At 30.1% G+C, this 21,986-nt stretch overlaps 1 protein-coding gene across 4 annotated transcripts in view; it reads left to right on the plus strand.

The window, feature by feature from the left end:
- The first annotated feature begins 5,346 nt into the window (after window positions 1-5,346).
- The window catches only part of LOC129976463 (uncharacterized), a 28,593-nt gene continuing 11,953 nt past the window's right edge, over window positions 5,347-21,986 (plus strand). For 2 of the 4 annotated variants that reach the window (XM_056090057.1, XM_056090060.1), the window contains exons 1-4: window positions 8,547-8,597; window positions 13,151-13,348; window positions 18,028-18,270; window positions 21,690-21,883. In XM_056090057.1, the coding sequence (XP_055946032.1) occupies window positions 13,204-13,348; window positions 18,028-18,270; window positions 21,690-21,883 (582 nt within the window). In that variant the 5' untranslated portion in view covers window positions 8,547-8,597; window positions 13,151-13,203. The other 2 variants (XM_056090058.1, XM_056090059.1) reach the window with 2 other exon arrangements.

Genomic DNA, 21,986 nt, shown 5'->3' on the forward strand with positions numbered 1-21,986 from the left:
TTGAATGAAAAAGAATTATCAAAGTTAGTTGAAAAATTGTACGAAAATGAAATTTATATAATTAAGAAGGTTATTTTTTTGAGTCATAAGGTAAAGCATTTTTATAAGATAAGTTTTTAAAAAGATATGAGTATCAAATTCTATAAGCTAGTCATAACGATTACGGCTATACTTAAGAATAATATATTGGCACCAAAATTGAAACATTTTGGATAGATTCCTTGCCATATATAATCGTAAAAACATTTTAATTGCAATTTTAAAAGCCATTTGTTAGCATTTCTGGTATACATTCAGGATTGCAGACTTTTAGGGAGTTTTTGGACAGGATTTCGACGTACTTGGTGGGAAATCGTACATTTATCTTAAGTCTTACCACCATTACTTATTTGGCAGCGGTTAAGCCTATATTTACACTTGATTAAACTTTTTGTTTGAAACATGTTTCTTTATTTCCTTTACATTTTCTCTCTTCTGACTAAATGTCCCCTTTGCTGACATGATGACTATCTCCAGAATAAGTCTAATTATATTCTCCATTAAATTGTTAAGCGAAACATTTGATTCAGTACAGCTATAAACAGGTTTAATATAAGAAGATAATACAATCTGAAATTCGTATTATGTTTTGTTTATATCTGATTGTTGAAATTTGACAATTAGTAATAAGCTCAATTTCTGTGCTACATTCGTCGGCGTTTTATATGCATAGATATTTATAACATTGTTACAGTTTAGAGGTTGCCATCTACAAAGTGATTAAAACAAAAATACATGTGCCTAGAATCCCATTTCCATAATTTATAAAGAATTATTAAATGAATTTTGTCGCAACGGTATTGTTAAGAAGATACGATGACTTTAATATTGCAAGCTTGATGTTGTTAAGGGATGCTTTGTTCCATGAAATACACGAAAGTATAGACAACAAAAAAACAGCTGATATGTAGACAAAGTACAGAACTAGCACAAGTCAACAATACAAACATTGATAGGGAAAGACAATTTTTAAAACAACAAAACAATAGAGCTCTCCAGATTAGTACGTTATGCGATGGAACTTTAAAACTAAAATCAACTCCCTTGTATAAACATCGCATTTTATAGACTCTGCATTTTATAGACTTACGAATTTTTTTAAAACATACCTAGATTTCATGTTCTAATAAAGTCACAATTCTTCAATTTTCCAGAACCTTTATTTTTGGCCGGAAAATTACCAAAATTCTCATCAAGGTCTGGGATAAATCGCTTATTATCCATAAAGAAGCGTTCTAAATCTTTCTTTCCAATTAAAATTAACAACTTACACAGCTGTTGGTTAAAAAACAGCAACAGCACAGTAGCGCTCGGCGCAACAAATCACAATTTGACAACATTCGAAAGAAAGAATTGACTCTCTTGTGAATATTTCGCCTATTATAGGCTTTCGAAAAGGTACTGGATTTTTTTCAGAAGAATTTATATGTCTCAAGTATAATAAATATGAAGCCAAAATCCTGGAATTTTCCAAAACATTCATTTTTGTCCGAGAGATCACAACGTTTGTTGGCACTTTTTTGGGATCATGATCTGGTAACTATTAGGAAAAACTCTTTCTTTTTTCTTCTATTGCATTAACAAAGGTATTATGCTGCATTATAGATCAGCAACAATGATAAATTATCGGAATTAGGTCATTAGATCATAACTGCAGACCATCGCAATTCTACTGCAATAAAAATCAATAATTAATCATAATAAGTTAGTTATTAAAACAAACTATTGTAGATGACAAAATTATAAACGTAACTCTAAGGCAAATAAATTTCAATACACTATATACAAGATTTTCATTAGAAAAATGTTAAAATATACCCATTTATTTATTTCACGTTAATTGAAATTATATGGATTAAAAGTCAATGTACTGTTTATGCACTTATAAATAGTATTTTATATAATTCCACAATCAAAAGGTACATCTTATGAAGTTGGTAAAAACTATGGCCATTCTAAAATGAATCCTAAATTAAGTATTCAGTTTCTGTGAAATATTCATATATCATCTGTATTGTTATAGCGGATGTCAGAAAGATCCATCATGTATAAAAATTATCATGCTACTCTAATGCTATTGAAACGAAACAATTTCTGAATACGTAATTCAGAAATTCCCTCTGAACGGATTTTGCTCAAAAGTTGCTGACATTTACAGATTTTGAGTAAAGACCGTATACCAAATTTCATATGTCTACCTCAAAGAGTTTTTGAATTATCTTTGCCACATACATACAGACGAACATTTCTCAAAAATGTGTTTTTCAAACAGAGGTAATTCTAAAACATGAAGATTCATCAAATTCTCTGGTTCGATTTTTTTGACGATTACTATTCTTCGTATAATAGAAAGTAAAAAAATGGACGAAAAAGAGGAGTTTGTGGTGTAATGATAGTCATTATGATCCGTGCAGTGGAAGAAAAATGACGTATGTTTTCGGTAATATTTCTTCACTGATCACATTTCACACAAAACAAACATAACAGACAAGATTTTAACTCACGCACCTTCACAGAACAGCATCTCATCTCATTAAAATAATAATCACAATGCATCATGGAATGCATACCTAAACAGTTAACGCCATCTATTATCCAAAAGAGAAGGTAGAGTAATGCAACTGTTACTAGTTATATTAATGTCCTGTTTTAATGCAACACTAGGGCTAACATGGAACGAATCTCGCAATTTTGAACCATGGTCAGAGGACGAGGACCCTACCCTCACCCTACCCTCCAATCTTCCACATCACACCAGAGGGAAGACATTTGATCCCGATTGATACAACGTGCACAAACTAGCTTCATGGCAGCTCTTCCGCGGAATCGGATATCGAACCTACAATCCTCCGGTTTCGAAACTGGGACCTTGCCACCAAGCCACCGCGTCCTGGTTGAAAAGGAGGATTAGGAACTGATACACAGATACTGAAGCAAATAATTTATTTTTGGTTGTTGAGTAGTGCAGCAACTTTAAGACGAACCAGTGGAAGTGGTCTTTCCGAATGTTCCTCGCATGCCCTTCAATAAATATCCTTGTCCTCGCTTAAAATTGCGAACCATGAGTATGATCAGGAATACCTTCCATGACATTATTGAACGATTGTTATGAAATATAGATCTTTTATGTAAATTTAGCATTTTTACTGAACCTATCGTGGGATTTTCTATTATGGACACCCTTAGGACACCTTTTTCACTCTTTTACACCAATCCATGTGTGAATTTTTGCTTTTAATGCAGTGAAATTATAGACCAACAAATGGTGAATTGCTTGAAAACTTACGTTCAAAAATCTATAATTTGCATGGGAAACCTGTGTACCATATTTCATCTACCCAGCCCGCAGGGTTTTGTTACTACTCAGTTCCCCCTTGCACTCAAATAACCAAATAAACAAATTCACTAAAAAGATTTCGGTCAAAATTTGACGACAAACAACCAATTTGTTCTAAAGACCACTTACCAAATTTCATGCACCAAGATTAATGCATTCATAGTCAGACAAAAAGTTTTAATTTCAGAAACTGTTCCCCGGATTCAGGTGTCTGAAATGTGGCGATTCTTCAAGATATGGAGTTTGAATTTCTTGAAGATTTCAGTATTTTCTTTTTGTATACGAGACAATAAAAAAGGGATGCAATGCTAGATTTGCTAAATATGGGCATACATAAAATGCATGAGAGGAAATCACTGCTTTGCGTTAACTACAATTGTGACTGAGATTTACTGCTATGTTGAGTGACTCAATAATCATTTTTTTTATTTCCATTTAAGCCACATCATACCATTCATCACTATGACAAGTAATCGTACTTATTAATTTGTGCTTTATTTATTAAACGAATGGCAGTAGAAAATAATTATAAATATTATCGATTTAATTGCTGTCTTTTGTTTATGACTATTACAAATTTACCTAGGTCCATAAAAATTCTGTTGTTGGTTCTTACGGCACATGTCACAGATAAGCACTATGACGAAGGCAGTGATTTTATGCAGAGATTTGCAGCGTCTTTTGTTTCAGAAGCGCCATCTAGAGCCAAGAGTACGATTTAGCTACTCATGCGTCACAACCCTTTTTACGTGGAGGACTTCATTCATTCATCCACAGATCGTAATTTAGACTTGAATCAGAGAATGATCACCTCTGAATCAGTACCCCCAGGGGTATTGTCTCGACCTAGAGGACTTTGTGACCACTACAGGTTTATACGTGCACCAGTCACCTTATAAACGGAGATTCTTCCGCCGACGGGGTTCGAAATCATTAAGCATGGGATGCGAGTCCAACGCCCTATCAACCAGACTATTCCGGCCTATACGAATAATAATGACCAACAGGTTTTGAAAAATATTTTTGATTTTGAATCAACAAAACAGATCAATGTATTTATTATGTATTTGATAAATAAATATTTAGATTATCAAAACACGCAGTTATAAACAAGGAATCTTAAATACATTAACCCTACAGTACATTACTTATTTTACAAAAAAAATGTGCCTTGAATAAGTGCGTAGAATCAAGAAAATTATTTTTAAAGGTTTTTAATATTTTTTCGTGAAATTTTTTTAAAAAATTAAAATATACTAAATGATTACATTATAAATTAAACAATATCCCAGTGACACAATTCGAATTATAAAAAATCTGCAATTAAAATAAAAGACCCTTTTTACCAGTATGTTTTCAAGAAGCAAGAAAAAAAAATTATTTTGATAGCATTGTTGATGGTAGACCTGTTCATACAAAAATTATTTTTGTATTTTTTCCAAGTTCCTTTAAATCTTATTCTAGCGCCGCAGCTATTATAATCTATCGGTCCGTTTCACAAATTTTTATCATGTGAAGCTAATAAAATAACGTGTAGCCAAATAGGTATACAATGCACTGTGGGGTTAAAATATATACTTTTTAAAAAGTTATTACAGAAAATTCCTAGTTCTTCTATATTTGATAGCATATTTATTTCAAAAACTAGCATTTTTGAAAAATTGGAAACAATAGTATATTATCACGCGACTATTAAAAAGCAAAATTAAATATGCTTATCATCTTCTAACAAGTTGCATGGTGTCTTATGACGTACTGCTGCGTACTTAATCAGATAGCAACGAAAAAGATTCAAATCGGATTTCAAAATGAAACAGACGTACTGTGTTCTATATGTGTCACATGAAAAGGAATTGAACAATCTGAAAAGCACTAGTAACAATCTCGCCAAACTTGGCGACGGATTCATCAAATTTTTAATATCATTGCTTATCTCACACCAAATTTCTGGAATTTTCTTCAAGGAATATCTTCTTTAGGAATCCTTATCTTCCTTAGGAATAATGCAGTACATTCAGCTCACAGCACTGAAACAGATGCGTAGAAAGGTAAGTTAAGTTATTGTTTAGTAATTGACTATTTTTAAATATTCATCAAAAACAATAACATGAAAAATATAAGAAGAATGTTTTGTTTTTTTTTCCTTTCATTTGAATTATTATGTATTTACTGTTAATATGTACTTTTTTTTATTAAACAAAACAAAATTGTCTTACATCAGGCGATATATAATAATATGTTGAGTTAAAGGTCGAATTTATTAGTTTTTAAATTCATGATACCGAAACTTGATTTATATTATAAATACAATGTGAAATTATTATTTGAAGATTTTCAAAGCATTTTTCAAGTAATAATTTTTTTTAAAAAATAGCTTAATTTTTACAAATCATATCTTTCCAGGTTCGAAAACCAAATGATATTAAATATTTTCTTTAATGAAAAAAATTACTTTTGTAAATAGTTAGCAGACATTTTTATTAATCAAAACAAAATTGTCTGCCACCATGCGATATATAATATATTGTACATATCATGTTGAATTCTTTATATTTTCAAAATCTTATTTTTAATGAAACTTTTAATTTCATATGTTCTCTTTCATTATATTTTTATACAGATTGCTGGATATATTCTGAAAGACTTGTAGAATACAAAAACAATAGTCTTAATTTTAAATTTACTTAAATAAATATTATCATTTAAGAATAAAAACTTTCCTTGATATGCTGCCTTTCTCATTATTCTATCAGAATTTATTCAATTAAATAAATTTACAATATACCTATCTTTACTCTGAAAATATAGAAATAAATTCTTAATTTTTAAATATAAAAAAATCGATTAAAATTGGTGGATTATAAAAAGTTATTATCTTCAAGTATATCGGTTTCGATTTTAATGATTCTAAATTGCTAAATCAAAACAAACAGTTGTTAGATATTTCGCTTCTAACAGTTGTTAGAAGCGAAACAGATTTAAAGAAATTTAATTTTCAATTAAATTTAACATAACAAATAAGCAAAGTATCGATTGAAATTAAATTATAAAATAAAAATTATTAGGACATTTGATTCAAATCCTGACCAAAACACAAACCCGAGTTATTGAAAACAATTTTATTTCATGTTTTTCATCTTCTGTTTCTCTGGGTTCATTCTAAGAAGAAGAAAAAATCGATGGCAAGTGATTGACAAAAATTGTATAAATTCTGCTAAAGGCAAAAATTCGGGTATTGAACTTAAATACACACAATATTTTCTAAAATATTTCCCTAGACATTTCACCCTACACAATTTTTCTCCGTTTATAGAAAGAAAATACAGCGAAGTTCAATGGCCTTAAGCAAAGATTAGAGATATTTATTAAAATTCAGTAAAGTATTGTATAATACTCAAATTAAGATATTTTTAAAAAAATGTTTATTTAGCTTTCAAGTTGGTTTATGAATTCGCATTTTTGAAACAATTATTTCAAAATTTACTAGCGAAACATTGAGCAAAACTTCCAAACTCTGGCATAATTTAAGATAACTAATTAGATATTTTTAGAAATACTTCTTTTAACGATTGAAAAATTGCAAAGTTGATATAGAAATGAACTTCAGAAAAGTATGTGCAAATTTTATGTAATAATTATTCGCAATATGGGAGAATTCATGTAATTAGCATACAAGACAGCAGACATGCTTTTTCGTGCCTCTCTGTATATGTACACTAATTAATATATCTGTCGTTGCTGACACGCATAATACTTTTAATTTTAAAATATTGAAATCATTAAATTATTGAAATATCATAATCCTTTTTATCGTCTAGAGACGTCTTTTTAATCCAAATTAAAATATTGATTCAATAAGACGATTTTGAAACGCCAGTGGCTGCTAGATTTCTTATATTTGCCTTCATGCATCTTTAAATATGGCTTTAAAATCTGTATTCGCGTTGCCAAAAGATATGCATTAAAGCTTAAAAGAATTTTTTTAAATTATGTTAGAGTAATTTATAGTCCTAACTTTGCATATCAAAGAGAAAAAAGAAATGGCATAGAAAAAAATATTTTTTTGGAAAGGTAGAACTTTTAGTTTTAAAAAAGATGTAATTTTATTTTTATTTGATAATTTTTTCCAACTATTCAATATAAAAGTACACATTATTTAATACCATTTGAAATAAAATAATTATAAAAATAAAAGCGAAGTCATTGCTTTGTTTCACGTTCATTCTAATATCTGTATATTCAACGAAATTAATGTGAAAGAAAAAATTATGTCTTGAATTTAAAATTCTTAAAAAAATTAATAATTACTTGAATGTAAATATTAAAAAGTGCATATAATAGATTTGCTAAAATTAGAGAAAAATTGTAACAAAAATAAATAATTATTATTACAAACTTTATTTATTGCTCTTTAATATGTTCCAAAAGTTCCATATTAGTTTTTGTTCAATAAATATTTACGAAGTTATTCAGGGAAAACAACAACAGTTATTTTAATTTTCGTAATCTAATTCAAAATTTTATAATTATTTCGCTAATTCAATATTTTATAATTAAGTAATTTTTGTTATTGAAAAGAACCTAGTAAAAAGTTTTTCCAAAATTATGTTCTACAATGTCATGTGCAAATTTAAAAAAGTTCATCGTTTAGGTGGACTTCCTCAGATCGACAGATAAATGAATGCATATTCTGTTATATAAAGTAAAAAATATTCTTTTCCAATTGAATGACCAAAATCCATCACCAAGAAGTAATTTTAAAGCACTGCAGAAAATTCATCATGAGACTTTTGTGTCGATTTATTTTATCAATATGCTGAATTACGCAATCGTTTAATAAAAACAGTTATTCTTAAAAACATGATTTTTGTGTCAAAGATCAACATACTTAATTTCATAATTCATTGAATAACATTTCCAAAAAATATGGCTTATCTGTCTGGTGTTTTGAAAATATTTTCAATATTTGTAATCTGTTCTAATGATAATAAATATAAGCAAGAAATTTCTATTTATACAGTAAGATATTTTATCAGTTTATCACGTCTTTAGAGGTATCAATAATTCGTTCCTAAATAATATTGCTCTCTTTTTTAATCTACGGTTTATAATAACGACAGTTACTATTTCTTTAACACACTGTAATTTTTTTTTTGGTTTTTCTTCATTTTTCAAAGACTAATGTTCGAAATATATACTGTCCTTCTAAGAAACTTCTGAGGTACTGGGATTCATTTTACAACTTTTGAGAATCATATTTCAAAAAGACTTATAAAGAGAAGTATTTTGACATATTCTTAAGTTAATATTAATCAAGATTCTTTAAATAATACTTATTTGACATTTTGCTAACATTTCGTGAGACGGAAACAATGTGTCTTTTATTTGCTGTGCATTACTTCAAACTATCAGATAAAAATATTTTCGTACATTTTTAAATATCATTTGATATCTTCAAAAAATAGGAATAAAAGGAAATGGGGATGCTTTTAATTTCAAAAATTGATATTCCTTTTCAGTTTTAGTGTCATAGTATGTAGATATTTAAAACCGAACAGAAATTGGTCATTATTTACTGAACGCCCTTGGTTATCTGTTGTTCGCCGGGATATTTGTTAAAACTTAATTTCAGTTAAATAATTTAGATAAAACTTCATTTCCATCATTTCATCAAATTGGCAATCATGTTGTTTAATTGTAATTACATACATATGTTAATTGTGAATATAAATTGCTCTAGTGGTGTATATTTCAGTGTGACCATAGTGCTATTAAAAACGCAAATATGCGGTTCATCTATTTTTTAAATTTCTCGATATTGTAAATTTATTTCTTTATTCATCTTTAAACTACAAATATATTAAACTGAACACTTATTCTTTAGCTTTCAAAAATGAAAGAAAATCATACTGTTAAATAGTTAATGAACCAATGAAAACTGTTTGAATTTCAGGGCAATAATGTAATATACTGCTAGTAATAAGGCGAAAAAATATTTTTAAAAATTACTAAAATTGAGAAAAAAAATATGCACTACTATTAAATTAATGAAAGAAATTTTTAAAAAATTTGAAAGGGTGTGAAAACTGAAAGAAAGAACATTTAAAAAATATAAGTATGTCAAAAAGTTATTTTGTGTAGTAATATTTTTAGAAGTTATCACGGAAAAATGCCAAAATTTCGCTTTCTTTTCAATTTATTAAAACTTAAAAAAAAATCAAAAGCGAGTTTCGGAGTATATATTCTCATCTTCTAAGGTACATATGTGTCAAATTTGTTAGCTATAAGGCAAGTGGTTTGGCCTGTATGTGCCAAATTTTATAGCAGTATGGCCAGTAGAAGGCCAAATCTCATGAATTCAACTTTAACGTTAGTGCAGATGCTGTCCTTCCTTAGAAACTATTGCGGTGCAGGAGTTTATTGATATTATGATTTTTAAAAATTAAATTTAAAAGGTCTTAAATGCATCCCAATACACGAATCTAATTGCTATAACAATTGACAGGTACTCTTATTTTAATTCAATAAGAGTTTCTTTATGGTTCTTGATACTTCAAGGACTATTTTTATTAAATAAAATGGGTCCCAAAATTAACACAAGATTTGAGTTCTCCATCATTCGTGAAGTAAAGTGTGGGTAATCCTATTAAAATATCATTTGATAATTGATAGTTTAGGATTAGTAAAAAGGAGCGTTACACGATAGAACAGCGTGTTAACAAAAGATTTGAATTAAATAAAAAACGCAGTTTTTTCCTTTATTTTTTTTATTGAATCGTAAAGATTCAAGATATTGTTATGTATGGAATAACACATAGAGAAAATTGCCTCCACAGCTTTGCTGGCACATACACACTGTTTTGTCGAAATTTTCCATGCATATTTTGCATAAATGTGGCTGAATTTCGTTGATGCAGTGTTGAATTTCTTGCTTGAATGCACTCTTGCTTGTGGGCTTGTTGCAATAGACCTTTTACTTCAAATAACTCCATAAAAAGTAATCCAATGGTGTTAAATCACCCGATCTAGGAGGCTTATTTTCAAACATTCGAACTATGGCCACCAAACTTTCATCACTTTTGAAATATTATTCAACTACGAAAACATGGGTAATGCTTCATTTTTACTAACCCTAAACTATCAGCTGTCAAATGATTTTTTATAGGATTTTCAAAATTTAACTGCACGAATGGTGGCAAATTGAAATCTTGGTTTAATTTTCAGACATCCTTTGCTAACCTTCCGTAAAAAACTAAAGAGGTGTAGAAACTAATTTATTTTACAACTTCAATAAGTTTAAAATAAGAAAAGGTTTGTTTGTTTTTTCCTTTTTAAGACTGATGATTCCTGATGAAGATTCTTTAAATAATATTTACTCTCGTTTTCTGTCAAGATTCCACAAGGCTGAGTAATATCTCTCATAAATTTTGCACCGAACTTCCAGAATGTAATTCTTCTACTATTTTAACTCTGATAAAAAATCACCAAAGAGTAGAAACCAAAGAAACTTCAAACTTTTGTACCTTAAAAAATAACGAGCGTTTTCTTCCTAAAACTTTTTTGTATGCCCTTTCATAAATGCAGATGTGTAATATTAATATTTGTCATTTCGAAAAAAAATTATAAAAGAACCTATTAGATTTATATATTTTATAAATAAATTTCATGAACTTCTTGGAATGCGTCATAAACTTCTTGGAATATGAGATTCATTCAAAAGTAATTTCAGACTTATTGCAATTTATCTATCTTTTATATTTTATAAATAAAACAAATACCAACAAGATATAATATAAATGTGACATAAACTTCTTGGAATATGAGATTCATTCAAAAGTAATTTTCTACTCATTGCAATTTATCTATTTTTTATATTTTATAAATAAAACAAATACCAACAAGATATAATATAAATGTGACATAAACTTCTTGGAATATGAGATTCATTCAAAAGTAATTTTCTACTCATTGCAATTTATCTATCTTTTATATTTTATAAATAAAACAAATACCAACAAGATATAATATAAATGTGACATAAACTTCTTGGAATATGAAATTCATTCAAAAATAATTTCAGACTTATTAAAATTTATCTATCTTTTATATTTCAGAAATAAAACAAATGCCAGTAAGTGATAATATAAATGTTTCATAAATTTATTGGAATATGAGATACGCTTATGGATCTTCTCATATTAAAACGTAGTCTTTCTATATTTCTTTGGATTATTTTAATTAATTAAATAATCTGGATTTAATTCATAGTGAGATTTTTATAAGGCTTACAGCTAAGTAACGGATAAGAATTTTGTCATGAATATGTTCTTAACGTTTCAATCTTTAAAAATATAATTTCCTCATTAAGTGGATCAAAATTGAACACTTATGCATTAAATACTTCAATATAAGTAGTTTAGAAAACAAATTAGCGTGTTTCAAAGAGTTCATAGTTTTTCTTTCTTTATTTTTTTGCATTTAAATGATAAATAATAAATCCAGACATCACTTGGGATGCAATTTCGAGTATTTAATGCGTCTAAATTCATTAAACGAGTTTTTCATCTCAGTGCGTTCAGTTGATTCTCGTTTCTGTTTCTAATGACGTCTGACCGTTCGATTTCCAAGTAAACATATCTTTTTTTTTCCTCCGTTCTTCAAGATTTACAGCAATTCTTGAGATTCAACCCCCCTCTTCCATTAGCCCAGCGATACCAAAAGTTCTTTCTGATCAAGGATTTTATTGTTAAGTCCCGAAGTACCATTTTCTTCTTTTTGGTGTTTGTGCGCTGTTTAGAAAAACACTACGTGTTCTTTTTCATGTTTCACCCAAGATTTTCCATGCAACTAATTAGTATCACTTAAAAAATTGTGAAATTTCAACAAACATCAAATTATAATTAAAGTAACGTTATTGTATTGCTCTTCGTACGTTTTATAAGATGTTCGCACACCGAAATAACAGTAAAATTTAAAAAATAATGTCTTGCATTTAAAATCGAAAAAAATAAATATTTTTATCAGAACTTTCACAACGATAAAAGAAATGAGTGAATTTAATTGCAATAACAAGAAGCATTTTCAAAAATTGTATTTAAAATTTGCACAACAATTTCATTGGTATCATTAAAAACTCTTAAATATTTGTTTAATCATTTTCAAGTGATATTAAAGTTTTTGACAAAAACTGAATACAAACGTCATAGGATAAATTAATGTTTAATATTTAATTAAATATATAAAGAAAAGTTATTTTTTACAAATTTGAAAATTTGAAAATAACACAGTTAACTTAGAAATGGATCTCAGAATTTCTTCTGTTCAAATTTCATATCATTTACTACTATCGCCTGAAGGATGTGCTAGTGGAAAACTAACATATTCCTCAATTATTTTCGTATGTTAAATAGAAACAAATATATAGCATTTGGAATAAAAAGAATTTTTATAAATACTCTTTATAAAACAATAAGAAGATTTAGATAATATCTAAAGAATATTATTGGTACTAAATCTATTTGATTTTAGAAAAACTTATTTTTAATTTTTGAAAAAAAACACACACACACACAAATATTTTATTTCAGATAATACAAATATAATTATTTATTTGGAAGTTATACATGGTCTTGACTTTTTTTATTTGAATAAATATTGGATCTCAAAACTTGCTCCTATAATAAGCATATCTTTTATTTTGAAGTTCAGATTTCCTTTTTAAAATAATTCTGCCAATTGTTTAACATTATTTATTTTTCATTTTAAAATTTGCAGAGGGAATCTGATGACATTTGTATTCAGTTATTTTATATTATTTGTTCAACACGATGGATGAAACTGGAGATGAAAACTATTTGCCTCTGGATATCAATTACTTACCAGAACATATTCTGAAAAACAGAGAAAGAAATGCAAATAAAACCACCGAAGAAAAAGAAAGCAGCATGCAAGAACTGAAGAAATTACTTAAAGGTAAGAAATTTCTCATCTTTGTGTTTGAAGTATATTCTTTTGTTAGCTTAAAAACAATTTTCAAATATAATTTATTAGATAATATTAAAATTTTAATTAATGGAATCGAATATATTACTATTATTAAGGTGAGATAATGAGGATTAAATACTATTCGTTTCAGTATCCTGAGACTACCACTTTTCGACGATTATATCTCACTAAGGGACGAGACACGAAAGGATGTCGGCATTTCTGGAATTAACTTTATTGCTAAATGTAAACATCTTAGTCTATCTTCTTTCCGCTCAACACTATTTTGCCTAATTAAACCTAAACTAATGCATGCGCAAAAGCGCGGAGAGATTTAGAATCTGTTGACAAATAATAGATTCGATTTTCTGTTGAACCTGGAATATCTGAAATTAAGATGAGGATTTTGCACTAGTTTTGAAAAGTCCTTCATGAGTTGACTGGTGGATTAAAAAAAAGACAACTTTAACTTTACCAGTTTTCATTGGATCACATTAAAAAGCATTATTCAGAACAAGTCTAGCCAAATAAAAAAGTAAAGTTAGAGTAAAGATAAAATAAATACTTATACATGCAAATTTTACACAAGATTGGAAAACAGCCAATAAGAATTCGTAATGAATAACCAATAGAAAGTACTGATAAGAAAACCAATCAGTGATTTTGAGCGTGACATTACAATTCTGAAAGTAAAATAGATAATGTCCGATTCATTTCTCTAACAATTAAGGAGGGGATTGTGCACTAACTTTACAAAATCCTGCACGAACGTATTGGTGAATATTAAAAAAAAAATGACAGCATTTATTATTCCTGCATCTATTGGATCGCATTAAATAGTTTTATTTACAGCAAATCTAGCCACGTGAAAAGTAAAGTTACTGTAAAGACCAAATGAAGAACACTCAAACATAAAAATTTCAGTGAGGATTGAAAAGCAATCAATGAGAATTCATGAAGAATAACCAATAGAAAGTACTGATAAAAAAAACAATCAGCGATTTTGAGCAAGACATTATAATTCTGAAAGTAAATAGATAATGTCCTTTTCATTGCTGTAACAATTAAGGTAAGGATTTTGCACTAACTTTGCAGTGTCTTGCTTGCACTTATTGGTGATTTTTTTAAAAAATGACAGCATCTATTATTCCTGTATCCATTGGATCGCATTAAAATTTTTTATTTACAAGTCTAGCTACATGAAAAGTAAAGTTATTGTAAAGATCAAATGAAGGACACTCAAACATAAAAATTTCAGAGAGAATTGAAAAACAGCCAATGAGAATTCGTAATGATTAACCAATAGAAAGTACTTATAAGAAAAACAATCATCAACATTCCATTTGACATTATAATTATGAAAGTAAATAAGGTAATGTCCGATCACATTGTTCAAACAATTAATAATATTTAATATATTTAACTATCTTAATAAACATATTGGATTTAAAAACCTTAAAGAGGAGTGAAAAAAAAACTGAATAAGCTTTAAAACATTCTATTGATGGATTAGTTTCAAAATACGAAGGAACTAGTTAGACAAATGAGATGGATATCATTGTCTTAGATAGACATATAATATGTATGATTCCTAACCTATACCTATACCAATTTTTGGTAGTATCTGAAGATATTTTAACTCATTCTTCTTGCAACACTTGTTTTAAATGGTTTTTATTTTCTTATTTTGTGTTTTTGGACCACTGTTTCGATTGTGGCCCACAGATAGTCAATGCCATTGATGTCTGTGGACTGTGGTAGTGCGTGTAACTGTTGTTTGCGACAAAAAAGGCACCACATTTTGACGTTATATACATTCTGTTTGGGGTCATTGTCCTGCAGGAAAATGAAATTTCCACCTAAACCCAAATGTTCAGCACTTTTCTTTAGATTGCTCCGATCATATGGTTAATCCAACTTCTTGCGAAAATTTCTTAAATCAGAGGCCGAAATGTAAGTGCTGAAACTGTGCAAAATATAATTAGACGAGCTGGATATGAAACTCGAATTTTTAGGGAGAAACCTTTCATCAGCTTGCAAATTCAGAAAAGACGTTTGAAGTTTGCAAAAATCCATCAATTGAAGACCAATAACTTTTGGAAGAGAGTTATATTTAGTGATGAAAGAAAACTATATATTTTTGGCAGTGATAGCCTTCGCACAGTATAAAAAAAGTCTGATACTGCTTTGGATCCAAAAGATTTATGACCTACAGTTAAACATTTTGGTGACACCGTTCATGATTTGGGGTTGTATGGTTTCATCCGGGGTAGGAAATCCAGTTCTTATAGATTGCCTTATAAACCATATGGTTTACTTGGATATACTTCGCAGCAATCTAAAGGAAAGTGCTGAAAATTTAGGTTTAGACGGAAATTTCATTTTCCAGAAGGACAATGACCCAAAACAGATTGCACGTATATTCAAAATGTAGTGTCTTTATCGCCGTAATCAACGGTTACACACACACTACCACAGTCCGCCGACATCAATTCGTTAAATACCTGTGGTCCAAAAACACAAAATTAGGAACAAAATCCATTTAAAACAAGTGTTGCAAGAAGAATGGGGTAAAATATCTTCAGATACCACCACAAATGGGTTGAATCGGTACCACGATGTTTAGAGAATATTATAAAAGCCAAAAGACATGCAACTAAATATTGACGCTTTCTTTCTATTCGTGACATTACAAAAATTTCATTGGTGCATTCTCAATTTTTTGGGACAAAGATCTGATATGATTATTTAAAATGATTCTGAAACTTTTCAATTTAGAAAGTTTTCGTTGATTGTACCTTATTTTTGTTATATATTAAACCATTTTATGAGTCAAAATAAAAACAGGTTTGCACTTCTCAGTAATGTGATACTTGCATTGAAAGTTATATTTATCAAGTAAAAGTAAAGTGTACTCTCAATCGTTTGAGCCACTGTATGTGTAACAAATTTCGTTCTGAAATTCGTAATAGTTCTTCAGATACACTTCATTTTATTTGATAAAAACTCCACCCAAAAAAGAAGCAACCTAATGGGGACTTATATTAGTGTCTCATCTTGTGAATAGAAAAATAAGACTTTTTAACGTGTTTTTATCCCAGGAATTTCGGAGGAACGAACATGACTCAGATGTAACCTAATATATATATATATATATATATATATATATATGCATTTCCAAAAGGAAGAAGTTTAGTCTTCAGTTTGCTTTCAATAGCTATGTTATACCTAAGTGACCACACTTCACTCGGCAGATTTTTTTTTTTTTTTTTTTGTAAAATTGTATTTTTTGGGTAAAAATGTTTAGATATGAACCGCATACTGATTACATATGAGTATTTTTCAATCTCACCTACATATGAACTTTCCATTTAAATAAGAAATCACAAATGCGATTAGTTTATCATGTGATTCGAATTTCGTTAAGACAGTTACTGCATTTTTGCTGTTGGATGTGAGGCGAAAGTATTCGTATTCGGATAATGTCATATAGCGTCGTCTTACCAAATTTTCGGACACCAGTTAATCATCATCCTATGGTAACAATGCAAATAATACAAAAATTTAAATAAGAAATCACAAATGCGATTAGTTTATCATGTGATTCGAATTTCGTTAAGACAGTTACTGCATTTTTGCTGTTGGATGTGAGGCGAACGTATTCGTATTCGGATAATGTCATATAGCATCATCTCACCAAATTTTCGTACACCAGTTAATCCTCATCCTATGGTAACAATGCAAATAATACAAAAATTTAAATAAGAAATCACAAATGCGATTAGTTTATCATATGATTCGAATTTCGTTAAGACAGTTGCTGCATTTTTGCTGTTGGATGTGAGGCGAACGTATTCGTATTAGGATAATGTCATATAGCGTCATCTCACCAAATTTTCGGACACCAGTTAATCATCATCCTATGGTAAAAATGCAAATAATACAAAAATTTATTAGATGGCGCTGTATGACATTGTCAGAATAAGAGATAGAAAAACACTCTAATAGTTAATTATAAAAAAAATGTGTTTTTCAGGGAAGATACCTATATGGATAAATTTAAAAAGCATTATATTATCTAAATATAAAATTTGATCCAGATTGTTATATCTGTGGTGGTAATATTATAAGCCAGTTAACAACTTCCGGAGAAGAGTGTACACTTTTGTCTAGTGGCTTTGTTACTCGGCTATGAACCCTAACGTTGCGAGTTCGAACCTCAAACTACGCATTGGTGACCCTGGTTCTGAATAACCGCATCCTTCGTTCTGCTGTCGTGGCTCCATCTACCGGCAGCAACCACTCACACACGCCTCGGCGTCGCCCGACATAACACTTGGCGCGATAACAACGTTCGTCGCTCGCCATAACTGGCGCGATAAACTCTACCGACTCACTGGTGGGGGACTGTTGTGGTGGTAACATTATAAGCCAGTTAACAACTTCCGGAGAAGAGTGTACACTTTTGTCTAGTGGCTTTGTTACTCGGCTATGAATCCTAACGTTGCGAGTTCGAACCTCAACCTGCACAGATCCGTTTCCGAAATATACGAAATAAATTTCCATTTGTATAAGAATTACTCGTTTAAAGTTATAAGATTCCTCGTCGTGAATTTATAATTGTATACTGCTATTTTTCATTTAATGTTTTTCTTTCCTAAAAACAGGCAACAAGCTATCTAAGGATATAGAGTTTGTGGACGATTTTCTGCAAGCGTACCTTATTTTTACCAAGTACGAGGAAAAGAAGGCTTTTAACCGTCTTCGAAGCTACCTCAACTTGAGAACTAATCACAGCTATATTTTTCAAAGTGTTCCGTTTGACATCGCATCGCATCCTTCCTGCAGATTTGCAACTTTCCTGCCTCGTCGCCTGCCTAATGGTTCCATTATAGTGCTACTTGAACCTGGTAGGAATTGTTTGAGAAAAATGCTATTCATTTAATCGTACTATTCACAGAGAAATATCGGTGTTACCGAATTCGACAAATTCAGAGGGGTAATAGTAGGAAGCAAGAGGATAAAGAATCACCAAACAACATGGAGTCCCAAACGAAGTTTTATAGGTGAAAATCGCAAAAATTTAGGGAGTCGGACTTAGGGAATTTAGGGAGGACTGTTGGAAACAGTAAAAAATTAATAAAAAAATAACAAATGGTATTTCAAGTATGATTTTTTTTAAGTGAAAACATATTTTTTTTCATGTTGGTAACATGCGGATTTGATGGTTTAGTTGGTCGTAAATTATTTAAAACGAAAAAGTAGTTTAGTTTAGAAAAAGTAGTTTAGAAAAGTAGTTAGAAAAAGTAGTTTAGAAAAGTAGTTAGAAAAAGTAGTTTAGAAAAGTAGTTAGTTGCGAAAATATTAAAGCTGGAAATTGTAAGGAATTTTATATTCTATAATTTGACATAAGTGCGTACTGTGAGAACTGGAGAGTTTTAAAGATATTCAAGAAAAACTAAAATGAGAACCAGAAAACATCGCTGCAACGTCAAATTCGAAAGACAAATTCAGAGCAAGGAGAGTAGGCATTAAGTAGATGAAAGAATATCAGAAAACACAGTATCGCAGTTAGTGTTTTTCAATGAAAATTGCAAAAACAGATGTCAATGAGCTTGGCAAATAGAATGACCTTATGAATGCGAGGATTAGGAACAAGGTAATCGAGAAGAAGAAGCCTTCTCGTATGTAAATTTTTCATGCGTTCTAGAAAAATAAAAGCAGCGATCAAATATCCATTAATGAACATTGTATAATTGATGGTCGGTATACTTCGCAAAAAAGTCAGATTTCACGAATGTAACTAAAATGTGCTGGTGCTCCATCATGCATTAACCAAATTGTCGATGTTCCTTGCAGTAAATCCGGAGGAACGTGCGAGTACAAACAAGGTACTTTTTGCCTCTGAGGCGTTCGGTTAGAAGATACGGTCCAAATGGATAACTTTGCCCAGATGTTAATATCAAACTCGTGTTGTGCGTTCGACGAGATAGTTATGTGGGAATTTTTGAATGACTAAGTATTCCCATTGTGCGTGTTGAAGAGACTTTATCTTGTAAAGCAGGCTTCATCTGAGACAAAAATTCTAGCATAAAAGTGTGCATCTTCATGTGGGGTATCAATCATCCAGCGTGCAAAATGCACCCGATTTGTGATTTCCATTGAAAAAAGTTACCTGCGACCCTAGTTTTCTGGTAACTCTTCATCTACTTAATGCCTACTATCTCTGTTCTGAATTTATGTTTCGAATTTGACAATGCTCTCGCGACTATTGGTATTGATGTTGCAGCGATGTTTTCTGGTTTCCATTTTAGCTTTTCTTGAATATCTTTAAAACTCTCCAGTTCTCACAGTACGCACTTATATCAAATTATAGAATATAAAATTCCTTACAATTTCAAGCTCGTATTTTTCTTCCAGTTTTAATATTTTGGCAAATATGGGTTCTAAACTACTTTTTCATTTCCAGTAATTTACAGCCCCCTAGATCCTCGAATCCGCATGTTACCAGCATGAAAAAAATGTGCGTTCATTTAAAAAAGAATTCATAGTTGAAATCCAATTTGTTATTTTTTAAATAATTTTTTACTGTTTCCAACAGTCCTCCGACTCCTTATATTTTTGCGATTTTCACCAATTAACGGTCGTTTGGGACCCCTTGTTGTATGGTGATTCTTTATCCTCTTGATGTTTATTATCATTTCTCTGAACTAGTCGGTCGAATCCGGCAACACCCTATATAAATGAACTTTTGTTTTTTAGCACCTTATGCACTGCCGTACCGTTCAATCGATTGTGATGAACATTGGGCGACTTATTACTTTCACTTGCGCGAGGGTAATAATTTAAAATTGACAACTGACAAAAGACAAACAGTAAACGGCAAACGACACTTTTCATTCGAAGTTAATCGCACATATATAAAATAAAATAAAATTATTATCATTGGTGCCAATCAATGTGATTGAAATAAAATCGAAAATATTTCGTGCAAGCGCTAATTTTTTTTCTTTTCATTAAGGAATTTTCTTCCACACAGGATGATTTATTCAGGGTACCCCAAATTTTTTTTGCGCAAACCGCATATATTCAGAGTTTATTTCACACATCCAAAATGGAATTATTTTTGTGGATGCCCATTCAATTTAAGTTATATATAAAAGACACTTTCCAGAATAAACAGTAAATTTTCTATTCATTCAGAGAATCGACAAACGATATTTCGTTATAGTGTAAGTAGTGTTGATTGCTTCGACAAAAAATATGTCTCCAAACGTTCTTCAATTTATCGATCTACCAGCGTAGCACGTAATAATAAACCAATTCGAGCTTCTCAAACAAATGAGGACTGACAAGCGAACAATAAAGCAAATTGATTACGATTTGCAAATTCACGTGCTTCAGAATCTCAAGATCAACATGCGGCAAAAATCGAAAGACAACATTTATATGCTACCTGATCACACGCATCAGAATAAAGACTAATATGAGGCAAGAATTGAAGCAACTGTTCTTAACGGAAAGTCGAATGGAGATTTGCTCATCCCATACATTCCTACTATCCCCACCGACATTCTTTTTGATTTCAAACGATTGCAGTTCCCCATTCGACTTGCATTCTCGGTGACCATCAACAAAGCGCAAGGTCAATCACTTCAAGTGTGCGGATTGAACCTAGAAAATCCATGCTTTTCCTTTGGCCAGTTCTATGCTAGGTGCTGACGAGTCGGACAGCCAATAAATTTATTTGTTTCTGCTGAAGATGGAAAAAAAAATATATCGTCTGCCCTAAAACACTTGAAAAATAAAGTCAAAAATTAGAATAAATATTATTTATATGTCTGATTTACATATCATTAAATTTCAATGAATGTATTCATTGCCTATAAGGAAATAAATATGATTCTTTCTATCATTCCTAATTAAACAAAGCAGCTATTCTAAATTTCAAACGATATTTCCAAATTTATTTATTTTGCGCCAGCAAAGCGCCGGGAACCAACTAGTATATAATAAAAATCCGTAATGCTTTCATCATTTCCTTTTTCTAAGACTACACATGTCAAAGAAACACAAATCAATATTTCATAGTAAAATCACTGAAGGGAAATATTCCTTTCCTTTTTTGCTCTTGTGTCGCAATATAGGCTGACGCATCTTTTATGATTGCTCGTTTCTTGTACAAATTATAGTTTGGATGATATATATATATATATATATATAATGTTCGATATAGTAAAATGCCGGAAAGGTATCGTCAGTACAGTATCACGCATTTTGTGCTAATACTGTGTTAATAATTCTCGTCTTAAATTCAATGTTATTGTAGGTAATTGGAATCCTGACGAACTTCCATTTGAAACTATGAAGCAAATACTCTGCATGATTTTTCTGCAGGAGCTAAGGAATCCTGTTTCTCAAGCGAGTGGATTCCACCTCATCCAAGATTTCTCGAACACCGGAACACGTTATCTAAAATTCTGCACCCCATATAACATGTATTTATTAAACCATGTGACGTTTGTAAGTATGAATTAAGAAATATTCTTATATAAATAATTATTCCAATGTTATACATTCTGTTATATACTAAATTTCGATGTTATACATTAGAATTTAATGTGCC

This window comes from Argiope bruennichi, chromosome 7 (genome assembly GCF_947563725.1).
Source record: "Argiope bruennichi chromosome 7, qqArgBrue1.1, whole genome shotgun sequence".
NCBI classification, from domain to species: domain Eukaryota; kingdom Metazoa; phylum Arthropoda; class Arachnida; order Araneae; family Araneidae; genus Argiope; species Argiope bruennichi.